Genomic DNA, 21,823 nt, shown 5'->3' on the forward strand with positions numbered 1-21,823 from the left:
CGTAGTAGTCGGTCCAGTGGTGGCATTACCTGTAGTGACTCTCCCTGTGGTATCAGTGGGACCAGTGACTGTGTGTCCTCATCCCCTTCCTCCTCCAGGAACCATAACTTGAGGTCCTTCCAGGTCCTTCGCTCCCATAACTCAGGGGGTATGGGGCTGTCTAGCTCCTGTGGTGTCTCTGCAGCAGGCGTCAGCACAGACTGGATGGTGATAACTGTGTTGATGATGATGGGAGATACCTGGCCATGGAGAGAGGTTGAGAAGGCGCATACAGTAGCACTTTTTCTAATATAATTGAGTCTACAGTGTATGCAGGCCGGTCAGGCCTTGGTTGACACTGCTCACAGATAAATGCTATAAACTCGAAAATATTTGTCTGTGATCTAACTTACCGTAGTAATTATCTAATTAGAACTGATTAGATTGAGATTTAACTCAAAAAGTCTTTCTCAATAATTCATTTGACTGTCAAAGGAAATCTGCTTGCCGAATGTCCCTGAATAGAATACGAACTGAACGCAGACGTGTTCATATGTGTATTTAGATAAATCTTACCTTCAGTGAAAGGGTGTTGATGCAAACCTCCAAAGCTTGAGGGGAGGTGGGTGACGTCTGGGTGCTTTTGTAGAACACCTGACAGGGCTGCAGCACTGTGGTTACGTTCTTCCTCTTGTCCCTCAGGAACGGACAAGCGTCAACCTACAAAAACAGTAGACGGTCAGTCAGTCAAGCCATCGGGAATGTTTTAGCACATACCAAGGCTTTATTTGACCTGCTTAAGAGAAGTGATAAAAGGACCGAGCGGGTGATAAACTACTGACTGCCTAATAGTCACCTGCTGTCAGAGCATGTGAGCGGAGCGGAGCGAGGAGTGGAGCGACACGATTTTGACGTGAGCGCGGAGCTGGTTTATAAAAAGGTTGGAGCGCTACTCAGAGCGAGGACCGCCTGCCGCTCCAAGCCGCCCCGGTGGGGGCCGCGCACCGAATGTTTGAGCATGCCCGGTCGCACGGACTCAGAGACACACAGACATCCAGCAGTGCACAGCGCACCGAGATTTCATTAGAATTTTTACTTTCTTTTTCTTTTCTTTTTTTTTACTGTTGAGCGACCCGGTTTGAGCGGAGCATGGAGCGAGAGGTGCGCAAATCAACATGAGCGACGGAGCGCGGAGTGCGGGGGGAGTCAACGTGAGCGAATAGCGAGCGTGAAACCAGCACCCTGGAGCGCCGTGCGGCATTTCCACCCGCACCGCTCACGTGCTCTGCCTGCTGTATTAGCTGATATGCCAGCTGACAAATCAATAACAGCTAAGGCCATATCTTCCCAAAGAGTTATATGACAGCTGACCAATGAGCACACCTAAAGTGGTTAAAGTGGGCTGAACTGGCACCATGAGTGACCTCTTTGCTTAATCCTATTACGTCTGGATGGATGAAACAAACACAGAGGGGAAAACACTGACCTTCTACAGTTCACAGAATGGCTGCATAATAGTCAGGCTGGAAGCCAGCAACTGTGTTTTCAAATAACTACCTCCATACATTGTCAGGAAATCTCAGCGGGACTACCTACTACCTTTCCATTACTTAGGGCAGTTTTCCACAGCAATATGTGGATTCTTTAACAGAAAGTTCTTAAGCCACACATTTTGACAGAACGTCAACTAAACAAAAAGTCACAGGAGTACAGCCATGGAGCAGTATTTGATGCTAATGATGAGGACTAACTTTTAAACTACGATGATCATGTTCAGTAAGAAATGTATGGTTATATTGATTTATTTAAGCAAATATCACTGTTCAAATAATATTTTCTCATTGTATTTGTGAATATACAGTATAAGACAATGAGTATGTGATAAACATTATTACTTAAGATTCATCATTGCCCTCGCATTCAACTTCAGGGTACGGCACATTAGTGCTCCCTTCACTCGGGCTGATATGCGTGCTCTCCGTTGCATACGGCCGGGCAAAGGGGAATGCCCGGGTGATCATTTAAATTGATCTTATTCGTTTACTAGAATACTTTATCACTGCAGGACTTTTTGTCTTTGCAAAAGACCTCACCTTGAGGTCCTTGATGACGGCAGTCATCAGCGATCCCTCTGCATCATTCTTCATCACCAGTTCACACTGTGTGGTCATCAACAGGGCGGGGGCGTCGGCACGTGTTAAATCTGCCACAAAGACGATCTCTGGATTCCTCACGAAAACATTGATCTCACTCTTGGATGCCGTCACTGGAGATACCACTGAGGGTAGCAAAGAGCAACAATGATAATTATGCTGGCTGATGTTTACTGATGAATACAGAAGTAGACATTATGTAGACAATGTTAAAGTTATACATTTTTCTTGTAAAAAAAATAAAGTGTTATAGCATTTCTGCTTCATTAGATAGTTTACAGTGGAGTATAACAGGATAAATGAGACATCTTGAAGACATTCTATGCAACTTACTTACACAAGTAAATTTACAGCAACATTTTAACAAAACCTTTTGCACTAAATGTTTGTACAGACACAAACAATGCCTCATGTTATCAAATGTGAACCAGAACTATTTGGATTATAAATGCATTTATAGTATGTAGACTGGTATTTATCATAGTTTTTATATTGTAATAAGTACTGAGTGTATACTGTTCTTTTGTATGTGAAAATGGCAGAAACATGGTTTTGCTTTTATTATTCAATTCATTCATCTTTTATTTGGATTTAAAAAGACGGAGCCCTTGGGGTCTCGGCAGAGGCTGCTCAAATGTCTGGTTACGCCAAGAAAAACATAACATCTGAAACCATGCAGAATTAGGTTCCGCATAGATCGTCATAATACATTTAAATGTAAATGTCTTATCTAATAGTTATTATGTCATTGGAATAATATAGCCAGCTGTTTTTGCCATTTACTGTGTTGGAAAATGGAATCTAATGTTTTTTGTCTTTCAAAAATCAATAGAAATATTACAATTGTTGAATTTATTTCCCTTCTCCAATAATTTGGCCAATGTGGATGTTTCCCTCGCCTTCAGTTTCACGTTGAACTTTTGACACCAAATTTACTGCAACATTGGCAGGATTTGGTCTTCCTCGACTCGACACTCCACTACTTACACTACTCACACTTTAAATCGCTGCTTTTTCTCTGTCATCTCTCAACGTACAGTATGCACAGGGATAGGATCAAATGCTGTGTCTATGGGTGTTTGTTAAATCAGGTGGAATTTGTTAGTTTGTATCTATTGACACCTACATTTATTAGTGGTTACTAGTGTTTCACGAGCTTCGCTTTGGGTTTGGCTAGCTTCGGTTTCACCTCAATCAAGTCAACACACAAGTGTTGACTTGATTGAGGTGAAAGTCTTAAATTCTTCTCTCATTTGTTCTACTTTGCTTGATTAAACTCCTTTAAAACAGAGAACTCAAACATTGATTATTATTAATTATTACTACTATATCTTCTACGTCTAAGTGACAAGTGTCGACCCACCATTCTCCTTGGATGAAACTGAAGTGGCAAGATTCTTTTTATCCCCTCCTCTGTTCGTGGCCTTGGGCTGCGGGGCTGGAGCGAAGCCCTGCTGGGTGGCCTTGAGGAAGATGTCTGCCACGGTAAGCAGGAACTCCATGCTGGCACAGAGGTAGAGGTCCTGAACTGTTGTATCCAGAATGTAGCCATCGCGGCCCTGGCGGTAGTTCACCTCCACCATCATGTTCTGCTCGGTGCCGGGTCGCATCGCCATCATCCTGGGAGGTTATCATGAGGAGAGTTGGGATGTAAAGAAAGGTGTAGAAAAGGGAAAAAGTAGTGGAGAAGTGAAGAGAGGAGGGGAGAGTGAAGACGACAGTATTAGCAAGAATTGAAAGAAAGAAAGTAAAGAAAGCTAATGAAATCGTATCTGAACACATTCTACAGTAGGTCTGTGTTATGTAGCTAGTAGCTACGTATGTTCACCGCAGACACGCTCTCTCTTACAAACCTAGGCCTGTGTATTATGAATATATTTTTCTGTGTAGCACTGATGATTCTGTTTTGACTGTGTCTTCGTGTGCCACCACGGTCTACCCAATCTGTGCCCTCAGCAGGGCCTGTCAGCCCGTTAAGATGGATGGAGTGGGTAAGTAGCCCCGTCACACTCTGAACACATTCTAACATACTGTACTGGATCACACTTCAGGAATGATGACAAGCTACACCATCTGTCTAGGGAGAGATGGAGGAGATGTTTTATCACATGTTGTATCAGCCAAGATTGTGTATGTGGTAGTGTTAGCACAAATACGTTTTGAGCATGTGTTTACCCATCTATGCCTGAATAGACAGTATACAACAGCTTCTGTGTGTGTGTGTGTGTGTGTGTGTGTGTGTGTGTGTGTGTGTGTGTGTGTGTGTTGTGAATTACACTGAATAGCATTACCAATGTTTAGTAAAGGTTGATTAATTGAAAAAAACAAAAAAGAACAAAAAACTGACACTGCACATAAAAATAAATATATAGCTGTATGATGTGTATGTTAAGGTAATTATGTTTAAGTGTGTGCATTTGTACATTTGTACAGGATTATGTGCCTATATCGATATACAGTACACTGTATGTGTCTGTCTTGTGTGTGTCCTTAGTACCTGGAAGTGACCATCTTGATTCTGGGTCTCTTGTCGTCCAACAGGCAGTTGGCCAGTCTGACTGAGGCCTTCATAGAGCTGTCAGAGAACATGTTGAAGGAGGTGGAGATGGTTCCCAGAGTAAACTCTGCCAGCTTCTGCTGCTCATCGTGGGAGTCCAGCAGCTGCACCTGATTAACAACAAAAGAGATGCAAAATAAATGTAATGAATGGATAAAGGGACACAGAGAGAGAGAGAGGTCAGGGCTGTGTCAGCCGTGGGGGTGCAGCCGTCAAGACATGAGGAAGCTCAGAGGGGAAATTTAGTTTGTGGACAGATTATTCGTGTTTGTGGCGTCCCATATGGGCAGAAGTGAAAGCGAAGGTGGGGGGTAATAAAGTACAATAATTCATTTATTGGCCTAAGGGTGTCACTATAGGAAACGCCATGTGGTCACCAATATTAGTAGGGTTCATCCTCTTGAACCCATGAAAGTGTACAGTAAATTCCATTGCATTCCAGAGTAGTGTTACTGATATTTTTAGGGGGGGTAATTAATGTGTGGAAAGTTTGGCCGCATAGTGGTGCTAGTGGTCACCAAAATCAGTGTGAGCATGAAGGTGCACAGCAAATTCCATGGCAATTGTTTAGAATTTTTTTTGTTATGCTGTTTGGGACTAAAGTGGTGGACGGATGGACCAACTCTCTGAAATAGCCTTCCTCAGAGCCCCGCTGCCAGGTGGCGAAAAAAGAAAGAAAAAAAAGAGCAAGCGGAAGTAAGACAGCAGGACACAGACCGACACAGGGTGATGGAGGAGGAGAGACCATTAGAACATATTTACAGTCTTTACAATTTAATTTAATGTCTGGCAATATGACTGCCAGTGCTTTTCCCCCACCTCGTTCTCACTGGGGCTGTACAGGACCAGAGTCAAGGAGTCAAACTTGAAGTCCAGTTTGAGTGTGTTCTTCTTTCCACTCTTATGTGTCTCCACAACAGCAGCGGTCACCACAGTGTTACCTATTGTAACATTAAAACATATAACACAATGTTACCACTCTCTTGTAGCCAGAAGATCAGTAATCTGATACGTCTGGGGAAATCTAAATACAATGAATGGGGTTGGACGCTGGGAAAAAAACACCAGTAAATGCCCACTGCTTTGAAAACCAACCCAATACCATCCCATATGAGGACCTCCTCATAGTCTTTGCATTTGTTCTGTGATGCAGTTATATTTTTCAATTTCTGAATTGTTTTCACTCAGTTTTAGCCCATTCAATGAATTTAGATATCATCAGTAGGCAATGATCGTCTCGCTACGCATGAGGCAAGACTAAGTGTTAGCTACTGTATCATTACAATGAAACATATCTCACAGTGTTTAACATAACAATGAAGGCAGGAGTTATACGCATGTTTAACATTAATAACCCAGAGCTTAACCCTGACACACCTAACTTGATTTCCCAAATGACAATTCTGAGCGTGCACGACACACTCACACGTGCACACACACACACACTCTCTCCTCCTTACTGCTTGTTGGTCCTGTAGTTCCAGAGCCTTGGGACTCTTTGATGGATGCTGTCTCAGAGGAGGGGTCAAAAGTGGGAGGAGGAGGGGGAGGGGGCACAGTGTCAGACGTCTCCGACAGGTTCTCGCTAAGTGTACGTAGTACCACCGTCATGTCATCCTGACTCAGAATCAGCTGTGAGATAAACAGATGCAGATACACATTAAAATACCGTACTTACAATATGAACTGAAGACAGTGATTCACACTGATTCACAGAGCAGACTAGACATGGAGACGGAGACCGTGAAGCCTAACTTATCATATGTGACCACGTCTCTCCCTCAAAATAATTCAACTGAAGAATTCAACTGAAGAATATCACGCATTGCATCGTTTTCTGACGTAGCCGAAGCTACACCGAAGAACTGTACCTGGCCTGCACTTTTTTAAATATTTAACTTTAGAATGTTATAATGGAAATCGAAGGGCTCTGATCGGGCTGGAACCTTGCCCACATTTGGAATCATACATCATGTATATCAATCAATCATATATCTCACGGATGACAGAAGTCATATATGACTGACATCACAGGCTGGGCATAATGTCCGAGATCCACATTGGAGCCACACCGTTCTCATGTGGATTCCAAGATCAATATGATTCTATTTTTGTTGTACTCATTTTGTTTCATTAATTATTATTATATTTATATTATTATTATTACTTATTACTGTAATCATATTTTTTATAATGACCTCAATTATGTTTGGCCAGAATTGCAGGTTGACAACTGTAAAGCAATTCAACCTTCAGTCAGTGCTTGATTTCCCACATGTACACATAAACACAGCTACCTAAACTGCCGTCTCTCTCTCCCTCCCTCATACAGTCACATGCATAATGTGCACACACACTGCACACAACCACTACTCACATTCATGGGTTTGAGGTGAGCTATAATCTCTATATCAGGTATGTCGTGGTACCAGGTGGATGACAGGTTTCTCTGGATAGACAAGTCCAGGTTAACTGGTTTTAGCAGCTGAGTCTCTCCTTGAAATTCTTCCGCTTCATATATGGTTCTGGAAGAAAACAGAGCATGCAGGAATTGTAGATGGAAACAAGATATGGAAGAAAGTAAGAAGCAAGGAATCTCTATTCAAAAACTACGGACTCCTTAGTGAATAGTGAAAGTGAGAAGTACCAATCTGTGATAACAAGGAACAAGAGCCTAACACGAGTGCTAGTGGCTCCTAGAAGCCATGCTGACCCTTACACCCAATCAAAGTGGTCTGAACCAACCATGATTGCTATCCTTAGAGCCCTGGGCTTTCATTAAGGGTTACAAATTTAACATTAAGAGTTCATCCTGCAATCTGCCAAGATATTTGTGAGGAAAATTGACAATTTGGCCTAACGGTGGTGCTACAGGACAGGTCATGGGTTCGCTCAACTAGTTAGGGTTCATCCACCATGGATCTATGAAATTAGGTAAAAAATAAATGGGCCGCCGCTGGCCTACCAGTTAAGGCGCATACCACATAGCAGAAAGCATGAAAGCCGGACAGCGTGTCACGGGTTTGAGTCCCTAGCCCGACGACCTTTGCTGCGTGTCACTCCTCGTCTCTCCCTCCCGGTTTCCTGTCTCTCTCTCTACTATCAATGAAGGCAGAAAAGCCCCCAAAAATGTCTTAACAAAATAACATTTTGGCCTGACGGTGGCACTAGACAATAAAGCGATGAACTTCTTTTCGAAACAAGGTAGATTTTTTACCGGAAATAAAAGCATGAACCTGTATGAATGTTGTATCACCAAATTAACAGTTCCGATTGTTTATTCATTAGTCATTAAAGAATTGTCATTTCAGGCCCTCAAACCATCTCCTTTCTCTCACCTAAAGTGTTCAGCCAAGAGCCAATTTTGGTTAATGCTTAGTGGCATAATTCAATTCCAGGAAGTAAAAATATACAGCATAACATATAGAGGCTCTTCAATTATGTTACTCTTTTACAGATGGTCTTGCACTCACCTGTACATCTTGAGATCACTCAGTGCCACTGACATCATTTCCACTACAGGGGGGATCTTTGTGTGGGTTTTGGACGGCCTCTTAGTAAAGTGGTTCTTGACGGAGATCAAGCCCAGGTCGGCTACGATGACATTGGTAGAGGAGGAGGACTGGGGGAGGAAGATGACAGGAGCGTTGAAGTGGACGTTAAGAGCGATGCGCATGCTGCGCTCTGCCAGTTCCATTACGCCCGTGGCAGCCTTCTCTGCCACCTGCGCTGTCACCTCAGCCAAGGCCTCTTTAGCCTCCTGGAAGTTGTTGATGAAAGCCTGGGGGACACAGATGAAAGATCAGCATATTTGTAAATGTATATGTTATTAAGAGTGAAAGTTTGAGGATGCATCTGAAATACAGTATAATCTGCACAGGATAAAATTGACACATTATAGCATCTAGAGATAAATTAGAGGCTAATTGTGGGTAGTTGGTGACTTGGTGGGTGTTATTAGATATATCACATATGTCTACATATAGTTTCAACAGTGAACCAAACTCTGGTGCACTAGGAAGCGAACCGAGACCCAAATTATTTGGCAGAACAGAGTTTGTTTATTTGGTTCGCATCAGAGTTCAAATGAGTTCCAGCGCAAATGAAATGGACTTTCCGTCAACAGGATTTGTTTTAATCAAACTAAAACGTCCAGGTGTGAACGCCACCTTAGAATTGAGCTGCTTAATTTGACAGAAATTGATTTGAAATCGATTTTCTCAAAGATGTAATCAAATCAATAAAAGTGATTTGCAAGTGAGTGCAGCAAAATCTAATTTTATGGGTTAATTTGGGTTAATTTTATCAGTGTATCATTGTATTAAAAAAATTTTACAAAACATGACAGCGCTATGTGTGGGTTTCTAATGAAGCCTCTAAACAAATATGATCTCAACATGTCATTTATCTTACCAGTATGGAAGAGAGAAACTTGTAGAGGAAGATGACTTGGATGCATCCCACATTTAGTGTTATGGAAGTGTCTACTTTACACATATCCAGATAGGCGTCTCCCTCTGTGGCAGCTGTATAGTTCACCATGCGGAAGTTAAACACCTCCTTATCTGCTATGGACACTGCCTGGGGAGATCGAACATGGACAAGATAGATGGGACTATAATATAATTTTGTTCTTGAAATTGTCTATTGACTTGTACACATACTGTACAGTAGGAGATTATTCACTAGGAAATTAAGCCTTAACTAACCCTTTTTTTAATAGTGATTCATCATACCTTCTTGTAAATAGCATCTTTGTCACAGTCCAGGATGACAATGTTCTTCAGGTTGGCCAGAATCTCCATCTCCTTTTTCCTCATCAGAACCTGTGACACTAGACCTGGACAGTTACAGTACGACATCACAAAACTACACAGTAGAATGTGGCTTTCAATAGTTTTTACCACTCATGGCTTCAAATGATCCACTTGGTGACATAATGTACTTTGCACAATTTTCTGTTTTCCATCGAGCAACGCTATTGTGTGACAAAGTATAAATTAGGATTTAACCATAACTAGACCATACCCAGGGATGCTTGCAGCCTCGCACCCAACCTATGTGCAGACTTAAGACTTAGTTGGGACCGCAACTGGCACTACAGATCCCCATGGAAAAATTGTGTTTAAATAAGAAGTCCTTTATAACTTTGCACCGTTGAGCCATCTCTCTCTCTCTATGCTAGCATTCTCTCTGGTGTTATGTAGAATGTATAGGACTAAGACTAAGAATGTATAGTCCTGAGCCTAGGTAAGGCATGCTACTATAATGAGGAGAGCACAACTAGTGCAACTGGTAGCCTATTCTATTTTCCTCTCTGTAAGAGAGGTGTTGTGTGAACGTTTGTATTGTCAAAGTATTGTGTATTTGTTTATGTATTGTTATTTCTGTGTCCTGATGGCTGCTTGGTGCAAAATGAATTTCTGCAAGGAAAAATAAAGGATCTATCTAGGGTACAGTCACACATAAAGTATGCTTCAGAAGTGTCACGAAGTAAGGGGGTGGAGTATCCGGTTTAGGTATTTTGATGCTTTCAATACTGAAGGGTGGAGTTCAACATTGGTGAACTTTGACTGGGTGTCAACCAATAGGAAAGAAGCACCATGGTTGACCCCACTTAACAGGCATTTCGCTTTTAGCTTTCTTTCAATGAGCCAAACATTCCAAAGTAAGTCAAACAAACAACACACCATGTGTGACGTGACCGTACCCTTAGACAACTGTAAATACCTGCCGATCAATGCATTACTCATGGGAGCATTACTCCCATGAGTAACTCCCCCTGTCTTCAACCACAGCAGTCTTAATTGAGTGTGATTTAATATAAATGATAATAAAAGGCATACATTTGGTAAAAGCTAAGAATCGTCTTTCTCACTCCCTGCATATGCCAGTGGTCAATGCCTGTGTGCAATTTGAGATCCATCGGTCAAGTCACTGAGGAGAAAAACGGATGAGGGCATCTCTACCCACAATAGAGTCTTAATTGAGTAAGAGTTCACAAAAATGCATATAAACAGCTTAAAAGTGGAAACATTTGCGCAGTGGGGGAAATGTATACTGTACCTTCGATGCTGATCTCAGAGATCCTGGCCTTTTCTCCTCGGATGAAAACCTTCAGACAGTTGAGATCTGCTCTGATGTGCAGATTCACCACATCCTCAAACTTCAATTTCTTTGAAGCTATGGACAAAGATTGTGAGAGTAAGAGTGAGAGCTAACTCAGGAAAAGATAATTATACAGCCCTCTGATGGGCATATCTTGACCAAACAGAAAAAAGGGCTTGCAACTCACATCTATATTGCGTGAAACCTTACTAAACAATATTCTGATCCTACACAGATCTTCAGGTAAAAGAAAATAGGTTTTTGTTTTTACCTGAAGAAGATCCATGAAGGATCAAAATGTTGCTTAATAGAAGTTTGGAGCAACATAGAAGTGAGTTGCAAACCCTTTTTTCTAAATGATTTCACAGTTTTGAGCGTTTAACCTATCTTGACCAAACTCACAAGTTGTGGGTGGGAGGGATAATGCATAAAGGGGAAAATATTAACTTGGGTGTCTCTTATTCCTATTCTGTGAAGTCCAAGTCCACCAGCTCTTTTGCACCACATATTTCACCCCAGGATGATCACATAGGAACCGGTTCACAACTCTAAATGACAACTCTGGCACACTGTGGGAGTGTAATCTTGATAGATGGAAAAGCTTTGGCGCTGGTACAATAGTGTAGCTTCACGGCAAGACCTAAAATCTAGAATTAATTCGCCCGTAAAATGATCTCCACCTTGGTCGAGGCTCTGGCGAGATGTGGTGAGAGCGGTCTAGGAGATGCTTCTCCTCTTGGAGCACCAAGCACATCCACTTTGATCCCTGCTATCCTGAGGTTATTTCTACAAAAGTGTATTGTAAACTGTATTGCCCTAAAATCTGTGAACAGTCGCTTTACCTCGCTTTCCAGCGCAGTAGTTTAGTCTGACACATCTCTGGCAGCAACTTCAATTTCTCAGATCTTGGCAGAGTGTGATTCACTGGCTGCTTTTAGCGAGGTGATTACAAGGCAAATCTCAACCTGAAAGTGCTTTAGCTCCCCTCGAATCAATCTGTAACTGTTGTCGATACAAGTGTATCAATGGTAGAACATACTTCAATTTGAAAAGAAAAGAAATCTCCGCCCGCAGCAGACCGATGGCCCCAAGAATATTAGCCTTGTTGTCAGAAGTTAGAGAGGCCATTTCCTCGATGGCCTCAGAAGGTGAGGCCGAGGCTTCGCATGCTATTTAAGTCACATGCTGTATGACATGTTCATGTCAAGTGGTCGACAAGTTAATTACATATTAGGGGAATCAATGGGAGAACACATCAGTTGCTCACTGCACACTCCTGGGAGTCCATGCACTAACATTGTAGGTGTTTTATTATTATTAAAGATAATATGGTGTCCTATGATATGAAGATAACACAAATGACCTGCATAGTACTAATTACAGGGTGTATTTGTGTGTTCACAGGTTAACAATACTACTTAATCCTTTATAAAATACAGTATAACATTACTCTGTCTCTTGGCAACCACGGATTCCTCCTTCTTCTCTTCCTCTGCCTCTGCCTCTACCTCCACCTCTCCCTCATCCTCTTCTGGGATAGTAGGCAGCTCATCCTGTCCTCCCTCCTTCTTGGTGGGTGGAGGGATCAGACTGCTGAGGAAGTTCATGGTGTTGAGGAGAGCCTCTGTGTGGAGGTGCACGTCCAGCGATGAGAAGGTCGCCTGGTGGGTAATATTAAAATATGTATGTATGCAAAAGGGCATTATTTCCTTGCGGAGTTCCGCACAGCAGAAAAGAGTACGTATATATTTAACTTTACAAAGACAATATTGTGAAAATTGCTAAAGATAACTTTTGAGTTTCTCTCACCTTGATTAGCTGTTCTGTGTTATTATGTTGAGATTTGAACTCAGGACCATTCCTATCAGCCTGGAAATGGCAAATCATAATTAAAGACGACCAATTCAACCACTAAAACCCTATATACTTTGTTGAATGAGTCCCCGAGGGGTCTATATTAGGCCCCCTCCTTGTTTCCCTCTACACCAAATCTCTTCGCCAAAAATAGCCGATCTACAAGCTCGCAAAGTGTCGTGAGCTTGTAGATTGGCTATTTTTGCCGAACGTTCGCCCCAGAACAGGGCTGCTAGGGTTCATGTGGTTAATTAATCTCCCACGAGGTAGTCAGAAGCTATTTGAGATGTAGAAATTGTTTGTACCAATAAAACAGAACAAAGATTGTATTTGTCATTGCACCCACAACACCATGCCAGTGACTGAAGTGGATTGGAAATGTACCTTAATGTACTCCACCATGAGCAAGTCTTCCTCTGTGTTGTCTAGAGTGGTGATGAGTTGAACCTCCTTCTCCTCAGAATCTAAAGATAGCATGAATAGAAAAAACAAGCATAAAAACAACAGAAACTCTACGGAGATGTAATACACCGCTGATTCATCTCCAACCTGATATGACAATATTAATCCTCCAAGAGTTGCACTTGGAACAACACCAAAATCGAGTACTGTTTAGATCTCAAGGCTGCTGTTGAGTCACTACTGACCCATGTACTCAGGACACTTGAGGCAGATCTCACGCAAGAACGTTTTTGATGACATGTCGAAGGTGCGCAATTTGAGCTCAGTGCCCAGGCTTTCGATGTCCAGGTGAAGGACGGTGATCTCCTCATCCCCTGATAGACGACACAGCTGTACAGACATCTACGTAGAGAGACAGATTGCAGGACGAGGAATAAGATAAAAGAATAAGATAACGTGATTATATTATTTAGATTATACTGACGTAGATATAGATTTTCTATAACCTATATTTTTTGCTTCAACAAAGTGAAACTTCTTTGACTGTCTTGTAATGTTACCTCATTGATCTCAAAATTCATGAGGAAATCGGTCATGTTCTTCTGAGGATCCTTCTTGACCAGGCCTTTCCACCTGACCGAGTTAGAGCGCCGCAGCGTACCGGGCATGTCCGAGAAGAAAGAACGGTCATCAATAGGAGAGGTAGGAGCATCGTAGAACAAGTCTTCCTCTGAACCTGGAATGGGGGCACACACACACACGCACACACACACACACACACACACACACACACACACACACACACACAGTTTTGCATTCAGTCCTGGCCCTAAGCTGTTTGCACCCCCCACCACCACCACCTGTACACCCCCTCTATCATAATATCAGTTGTACCTTTCCCTCCCCCACCATTTTCAGAATATAATACGTGCTCTTTCTGACTCTGCTCTTTTACTGGCTGGTGCCGACTCCATTTCACCAGGTTCAGTTCTGGTACTGGCTGTCCACAATGAACCTGCATCCCCTCTATGAACAATTGCTCCCATTAAAATTGGCTTAAGGGAGGACCGGCCGGCCAGCAGACCACGTCGTCACGCTCATGCCACTATGACTCAGCCATAACCATATAAGGAGTTCCATATATGGGCACAAAAGGGGGCATTCCCATGTATGGGCATATACTGATGACATCAGCAATCTCCATATATGGGCATAAAAGGGACAAGGACTAACAGATACAGATACACGTAGAGTTTGGGCCACCCTATAGTGGCCCAAACTCTAGATGTGAGGGCCGCGTAGCAGCCCAAACCTCTAGTAACATTATTATGCCATTTCCTGCAGATTCCATACTGAGAGGGAATTCAACAGAAAATGTATGAAGCAGTGAGAGCTCTAAGTAACTTAGTTAGTATCTCACCTAGTGAAGTGATGCTGATGGTCTCACATGACTCAAACATCACTGAGGAGCGCAGGTCGGTCATGTGTCTCCTGGGCGTGAGGGTGGGGGTGAACTGCTTTGCCTAAAGGCAGGAAACATTTGTTTTATTGTACAACCTACGGTTCAAGAGTTATAGGCCAGAACGTAAAGCAGTCTGGTATAGTGCCACCATGAAACATTTGTGGTGGAGTGTCTTCCTTGAAAGATTTGAGCATCTTCCTTGGCCTGCTTGCGGTGCTGTGAAAAGTTTGATGCTTATAAGTCCAGCAGTTTCCAAGATTAGCTGTGTACAGATAGACAGACACACACAAACGGGGGCGCAAACATAGTGTCTGACTCCCAGCCTTCCGGTCTGTAATTTAACACTGGGATTTTATTTGTACAAATGTGTAGGAAACCCTGACATTGTTACCTTAGGAGTGGTGTTGGAAGCAGTGGCAGGTCTGCTCTCAGGAAGTGGGATGCTGTTTATCAACTCCAGAACACCTCGAACCTTATCGTCCGAGATACGAAGGGATAGCAGAGGTAGCTCCCCAGACATTTTAAACCTACACAGGCATAATAAGACATGAATACAAATAGTCAGAGACACATAAATATGCCAGACATGCACATGCAGCGAAAAACAGATGCTCAGCACCTCGTCACACTGCTGGCATTTTCAGCATAGCGTAAATACATGGTTCTCCCAATGAAACCCTTTAAAACAATTAAAAACACATGCACTGCACTCAGGAAAAAAGCGGGAAATGCGGCCTACTCACTTGGCCATGCGTGAGTCTGTGACAACCATGGCCCTGCTGAACACCACCTTCAGATCCACCGGCTCTAGGATGTGGAGCGCCGACTGTTTCTGCTTACGAGCCTTCTTCCAGTCCCCATCTGACTCACATAGAAAACGACATTAACCAATTATGTGTGAACCATCCTTGTCCTTATGTGCTTTAACCACCCAAACATAAGCATGCACAGCCTAACTTGTTGTACCTAACATGCATGTACTGTATATGCGTGTACTGCACCTGGTTTGCTGTAGAGGAGCTGCAGACTCGTGAGCTGTACGTCAAAGCTGTCGTACGCTCTGGACATGATATCCTCAAAGGTGCTGCTGGACACTGACAGCTGTGGTAGATCCTTCTTGCTCTGACTCGACACCTGGTGGCATAATGCAACAAATCTGGTCTTGTTTGCTGTACAAGCAAACCAATATGCTTATCTGCGACACGTTGTGAGCTAGCGGTTTGAGACTTCACCTGTCCAACTCTCTTGCAAAGCTCACAAATGGCTTGCATGATATCCACGGTCTCAACGTTTGCATCTGGTTTAAACCCAAAATGTCCCCAAATAGCAATTTTCTTTGGTACCGAATCTGCTCTTGTGATCGAGCGAATGGAGCTAAACTGACCTGGGATGGAACATGACCTTAAAGGCTTATATCTACTTGCACGCTGGTGTCACACACCAAAAATAGCTGATCTACAACCTAACAATGTGACGCAGCGCAACGCGTTGTGAGCTTGTAGATCGGCTGTTTCCGGTGCGTGACACAATGCGCAACAAAGTATGAATCAGGCTTAGGATGGACCAGCAATTCTCATAACGTACAGTAGATACGTTGGCTGCAAGCAGGTTTTCCAGCTTGGATCTAAGGAGAGTCTCTGACCTTCAAGTGTCCCAGATCCAGCAGTATGATTTTCTGAGTGGAGTCATAGAAGCCGGTCTGTGGAACGATGACATAGGATGCCATCAGGTTCACATTCAGGTCTAGAACTTTTTGTGTCTCAATCACATACATCAGACCTGAAAAACAAAATGACAATCACAATGGTAATTATATCCAGACATGTTGGAGTTATGCTCTAGATCACATGCACGTGTATGTACTGTTTGTGTGTGTATAACTGACCTGTGGATGTACGGTCCCTGAATTGCTCCAGTTTCATCAAGGTAGCGTTGGTCAGCTCGTCTAACTGCAGGTCTTCAGGTGGCATGAAGAACGCTGACATGCTGTTTACTGTTGTCTGCAGAAGTGAAGTGAACACAAACACACAAAGAAGGATTTTCTCAAACATGAAATACCCCAAAACATTCTAAGTTAAACTCTTAAAAGGAGCACTTCACTCATGTTCAACCGTAGTTGGTGCTCATTATAAGATGGCACCATTTCCGTCAACTCACTATGTATCATTGGTTGGCAATGGACAATTCAGAACCTGCTTACCAATGACATCATCAATGGGGATTCCAAGCGAATAGAAACTGCAGCCTTTCTTTTCCTGGAAAGTTAGCATGCTTGTTCTTGCATGCATAAGAAATGTATAGAAAAGTTTTAAATGTTGTTTAAATTAGGTTTCTGAACTGTCCACCAATGAGACACAGTGAGTAGCAGTGAGTAGACAGAAATGGTACCTTTTACCTCTACACGTGCATGCCATGAACCCAGTGATTCTGCACCGTTTCACGTTTTGCACTCACACACTCTCACACACAACTCACAGCATCATAGATGATTTCCAGGGGCTGTGACTCAACGTGGAGCCTCTGGGCAGCACTCTCATCCAGTGGGTTGGTCTCGAACAGGATGCTAAGAAGCGGGGTTCCTGTTCCCGTGGCAGCCTTCCTTGATGACAGCAGGGTGGGGGCGGCCCGGTCACCGCCCAGGCCCGTTACCTCAAACAGAGTGAGCTTAGCTATTAGTCTGGAAAAGGAGAAAGAAAAAGAATGTCAGAAAATGAGAGCCATCAGGTAAAGGAAGCTTAGCAGGGGACGTCGGCTTGACTCTGGATGTGGAGATTTGAACCCAGCATACACACTGCAAGAGAATACAAATGTTTTAAATCATGTGCATCATAAAAAATACAAAAATAGAACATTTCTAACCCGGGTCTCCTGCATGGGATACCAAAGATAGACCACTCACGACAAAATAGCCAATCTACAAGCTCAAGACGTATCGCAACACGCCGTTTATTATAGATCTGCTATTTTTGCCATTTCTGAAAATGTTCACCTACTGCACAGTATAATGACATGCCCAACATAGGGGCTCCAGGTTGAAAGTGGATCATCATCATAACCTTTATTTCAACTCGGAATACAGTTGAGGGGCAGGCCCTCATTTTCAATGTAGCCGGATAAGGAACTCGTTATTAGCCAAATTAATGAGAACGTACTTGTTGGCTTGTGCTCCAGGTCTCTGCGTGAGAATGGACTTGAGCTCTCCAACAGTCAACTTGATGATCTCATTCTGGTCCTCGTTGTTGTCTTTGAAGGACACAGAAAGCTTCTCCATGTGGAAATCAATCTTCATGTCCTCAAACTGAAAAAGGAGAAGAACATCGAATATGGGATTGATGACATGACAATGACATTGTGTGGTCTCACACACATTCATGGAGGGCAGAAACTCACATCCTTTGGCAGGTTGTGATTGACAGTGGCCTCGCTATATCCAATGGCAGTGTAAAGCTTGGACTTCTCACCAGGGCTCATGAAGTCATCAAAACCTTAGGTAAGGGAGCAGGACAAGAAGGAGCTAATTAAATTGAAACACATGGGAGTTTTTGAACTGATATGAATATTATGAGATATACACACAGTATGTGGCCCAGTTCCTTCCCAGTATATAACCTTCAATCTTCCAGTACGTCTGTATTTTAATATAGCCTACCACCAGTTTTGACTTCTTTAGGCTGTGCATCAGGCTCTCCTCCCCAGTTCCACATCCATCCGAGCCAGCCCTGGGACTCCTCTTCCTCCATCTTCACCCCAGGACGGTAGATACGCAGACCCGCCTTGCTCGCCTGGGAAAGAACAACACTCATTAGCCATTTACAGTAGTGCAACTCTTTGGGAGGTCCTGTCCTGGTTGGACAACAGATAAGAGAAGACAAAGAAAGAATCTGTCACTAGCTAAAACCACAGAAGTTAACTGTGATCTTTGTCAAGTGGTTTTAACAGATCAGGCTGATCTGTGGTCAGTCTACCAGAAGCCTTGACGTTGTCTTTTAATGCTCACTTTTGCACAGGTTTGGGCATAAATTAATACAAAATAAAATACATATGTATTGTCTGTGCGCGCACGTGTGTGTGTGCGTGCGTGCGTGCGTGCGTGCGTGCGTGCGTGCGTGCGTGCGTGCGTGCGTGCGTGCGTGCGTGCGTGCGTGCGTGCGTGCGTGCGTGTGTGTGTGTGTACTTTCACTCAGGCAGAGACTTATTTACAATGGGAGTCCCAATTAATCCTACAGATGTAGATACTCATCATCCTCCAACAGTAGGTCTTACCTCCATCTCAGCCTGCTGCCTGGCCAGTGTGATGTTAAATATATCCAGCGTCCTCTCAGGCTCCTGAGTACAGACAGAGGAAACACATTGATTAGACCTTACAGCAGCTCCTCTCAGGCTCATTATGGGAATGGTTCAATTACTTAATGTCCGTCATCAATCACATCAGGAGAAATACGACAGAAGAGGAGACAGAGGGGACACCATGAGACGAAGGGGGCAAAAAAAAGAACAGAGTTCAGGGAATCGGTTTGACGCAGTGGTTGTTTCAATAAACTTAGGAGAGGCATTATCTGCACATAGAATAGAATATATACAGTATATTCAAAATTAACTCTATTTTACCATTCAGGAATATCGGTACAATCATATGCTGTGCTTGCGAGGGCATTACATTAACAAGTTATTTGGTTAATAATGGGCTCAAAAGCAAGAGTGCCATTTATACTGTGGATACAGCACCATATGCTCTTGGTACATGACATATAGCCTTCACTAGTACATGTAACCATATTAAGTTGGGTCAACCCAGACCTTATGGTATAGGAGATACTATGGAGATAGATATGTTGCATAATTTGTGAGCAAATAGATTTGATTTGAGCACTGGTAATATGCGATTCAAACAGTTGTAGGTTGGAATTTGCAATCTGTAATCTGTCATCCACACACACGTAATTTGAATTTGAAATCACACAAATTACATATTTTGCGATATGTCTGTTGCAAAACCTGAACTGAGCAAGCAGGGGACACTGAAAAATGTGAGAGCTTGTAAACTTTATTTGAGCGCTCGTACACTGCAATCTACACATGTGCAAATTGCTATTCACACTGAATATTGGCATTTGTAGTAACAGAAAAAATACTCACAAATGTGTAGATTGACTGCTGCACACTTGTAATCCATCAGTTACACATGTTTTGTTTCTACAAATGCTCGAATCTGCTCTGTAGGTGAATTATGCAACACATTTTGCACTTCTAGCCAAAATCGACTTGTAGAAACTGCAATGATTTTTTTTTCACCAGGAGGACCGGTGGCATGATTTAATTTATATCCATTCTACACTGTAATTTCTTTTTCAATTATATTTCTGACAAGCTGGAAGTATTTTGAGCATTTCCATACTAAGTTGATTATTATTTTTCACACACACACACACACACACACACACACACACACACACACACACACACACACACACACACACACACACACATCCAGCTTGTCGGAAATATAATAATTCTTCAAATAATATAATTTGAAGAAGCAAATAACAGCCAGAATGCTGAACTGACTTGACATCAGTAAGTCAGGAGTTAAACAAAGCTGTCGTTCTCAAAGAATATCGAAAAAATATCAACTCAGTATGGAAATGCTCAGAATACTTCCAGCTAGTCTGAAATATAATTGAAAAAGAATGTGAATTGTGATATCAAACGATATAAGCTAATTTAGGTAAAATTACAGTGTAGAATGGGATATAAAAAGACTAAACAGTCCCCGGTCCTCCTGGTGAAGAAAAATCATTGCCGCTTCTACAAGTCGATTTCGGCTTAAAGACAGCACAAATCTGTTGCATAATTGTCCTGCAGAGCAGATTTGAGCATTTGTAGGGGGAAAAAATACACACACTTGTAAATTCTGGATTACACGTTTGCAGCGGCCAAACTACACATTTGTGATATTTTCTTCTGTGACTACAAATTCTATTATTATCAAATGGCAACTGCACATTTGTAGATTGCAGTGTACAAGCTCTCATATTCCTCAATGTCCCCTGCTCGCTCAGATCAGGTTTTGCAACAAACGTATCGAAGCCAACTATGCAGCAATATCCGAGCACAATAGTTTAACAAATTTGTGATGTGTGGAAGCAGATCTGTGCTGTTGCAACTACTGATTTGAGAGGTTGCAGTAAGCTATTTGAAGTTGTACTGGAAAATGGGCTCAAGTAAAAAACAAAATACATGTGCAAATGTTGGATTACAAGTATGCAACTGCGATTTACACTGCAAACTCAAATATTTTTCTGTTTTGTGACTTCAAATTCAGATTACGTGTGTGGATGACAGATTATACATTGCAAATTCCAACCTACAACTGCTTAGATCTCAAATCAAATGTATTTGCTCATGAATTTTGCAACATATCTATCTCCATAGATATGGTCTGGACAAGATACACACAGACAGAGTGCAAACCTATAGCCCCCACCACAGAGAACTTGTGGGGGACAAATAAAGTAAAATTAGGAATTAATTATAGAAACTGTATTGACAAAACAAAAGAGAGAAAAGTAAGGTTTTAGTTGTTTTTTTGTTATAACACAGCCTTATATTTGATACTTTGAGCATCCTCCTCTATTACTTATCATAAATGTCTGTATCCCTGCTCCTCCTCCTACAATACCACGTAAACCGCCGTCGTTCTTTCTTTTTGTTTGTAGGTTTGACTCTTTTTTGTCAGTTTCTGATTTTTTGAGATCAGAGAGAGTAGAGAGACAGAAGGGTAGAGAGGGGGAACGAGTCAACACAGGTCTCCAGCCAAACAGAACACCGGGCACTTTGAGATGATGTGGTTGACACACTATCCAGTCAGCAACAGCTGCATCCTAGTCTTCCTTCTTTATAACAAACTATCTCCCATCACTCCTCCCTTTCTTCCACCTGTCTCCCTTCAGAAGATGCTCTCCTCTTACTTCCTCCATTTGCTCTTACTTCCTCCATTTGCCTGACTTATTCCAACCAACCAGCTCCTTCAGCACACCTTCTCCTTTGCCTCCATCATCAGCATCAGTCCTCATAGGCCAACAACTTCCTCCTCCTCTGATGTCCTACATCCCCAACCCTCTTGTTTCTGCTCCTCATCCCGGCCTCACCTCAAGCTCTTTGAGCAGCTCCTCTGTGGGTTTCTTGCTGGTGATCTTCTCCATGTAGAGCTCTCGGTAGCGTTTCACCGTCTGCCGGTGCCGGCGGATGTGCTGCCACGACCACATGTGAAGGCGGGGCTTCACATCCACCTCCATGATGCCTGTGATC

General features: G+C 42.7%; 1 protein-coding gene across 1 annotated transcript in view; it reads right to left on the reverse strand.

Annotated features, from left to right (window-relative positions):
- LOC308088981 (intermembrane lipid transfer protein VPS13A-like) overlaps positions 1–21,823 on the reverse strand; it is a 66,149-nt gene that overhangs the window by 36,711 nt on the left and 7,615 nt on the right. Inside the window, exons 11-39 of the mRNA XM_080433562.1 lie at positions 21,664–21,815; positions 18,779–18,841; positions 18,165–18,297; positions 17,906–18,000; positions 17,668–17,813; positions 16,991–17,192; positions 16,401–16,515; positions 16,158–16,294; positions 15,517–15,649; positions 15,259–15,376; positions 14,907–15,042; positions 14,474–14,576; positions 13,614–13,789; positions 13,299–13,455; positions 13,036–13,115; positions 12,607–12,666; positions 12,248–12,458; positions 10,756–10,872; positions 9,426–9,529; positions 9,103–9,270; positions 8,163–8,470; positions 7,067–7,214; positions 6,150–6,321; positions 5,509–5,630; positions 4,630–4,799; positions 3,496–3,752; positions 2,073–2,257; positions 556–699; positions 30–239 (exon numbers count right to left, since the gene is read on the reverse strand). Of these exons, the coding sequence (XP_080289688.1) occupies positions 30–239; positions 556–699; positions 2,073–2,257; positions 3,496–3,752; positions 4,630–4,799; positions 5,509–5,630; positions 6,150–6,321; positions 7,067–7,214; positions 8,163–8,470; positions 9,103–9,270; positions 9,426–9,529; positions 10,756–10,872; positions 12,248–12,458; positions 12,607–12,666; positions 13,036–13,115; positions 13,299–13,455; positions 13,614–13,789; positions 14,474–14,576; positions 14,907–15,042; positions 15,259–15,376; positions 15,517–15,649; positions 16,158–16,294; positions 16,401–16,515; positions 16,991–17,192; positions 17,668–17,813; positions 17,906–18,000; positions 18,165–18,297; positions 18,779–18,841; positions 21,664–21,815 (4,322 nt within the window). The remainder of the gene's footprint in view (positions 1–29; positions 240–555; positions 700–2,072; positions 2,258–3,495; positions 3,753–4,629; positions 4,800–5,508; positions 5,631–6,149; positions 6,322–7,066; positions 7,215–8,162; positions 8,471–9,102; positions 9,271–9,425; positions 9,530–10,755; positions 10,873–12,247; positions 12,459–12,606; positions 12,667–13,035; positions 13,116–13,298; positions 13,456–13,613; positions 13,790–14,473; positions 14,577–14,906; positions 15,043–15,258; positions 15,377–15,516; positions 15,650–16,157; positions 16,295–16,400; positions 16,516–16,990; positions 17,193–17,667; positions 17,814–17,905; positions 18,001–18,164; positions 18,298–18,778; positions 18,842–21,663; positions 21,816–21,823) is intronic.

Source organism: Gymnoscopelus braueri, assembly GCF_963280865.1.
Source record: "Gymnoscopelus braueri genome assembly, chromosome: 7".
NCBI classification, from domain to species: Eukaryota; Metazoa; Chordata; class Actinopteri; order Myctophiformes; family Myctophidae; genus Gymnoscopelus; species Gymnoscopelus braueri.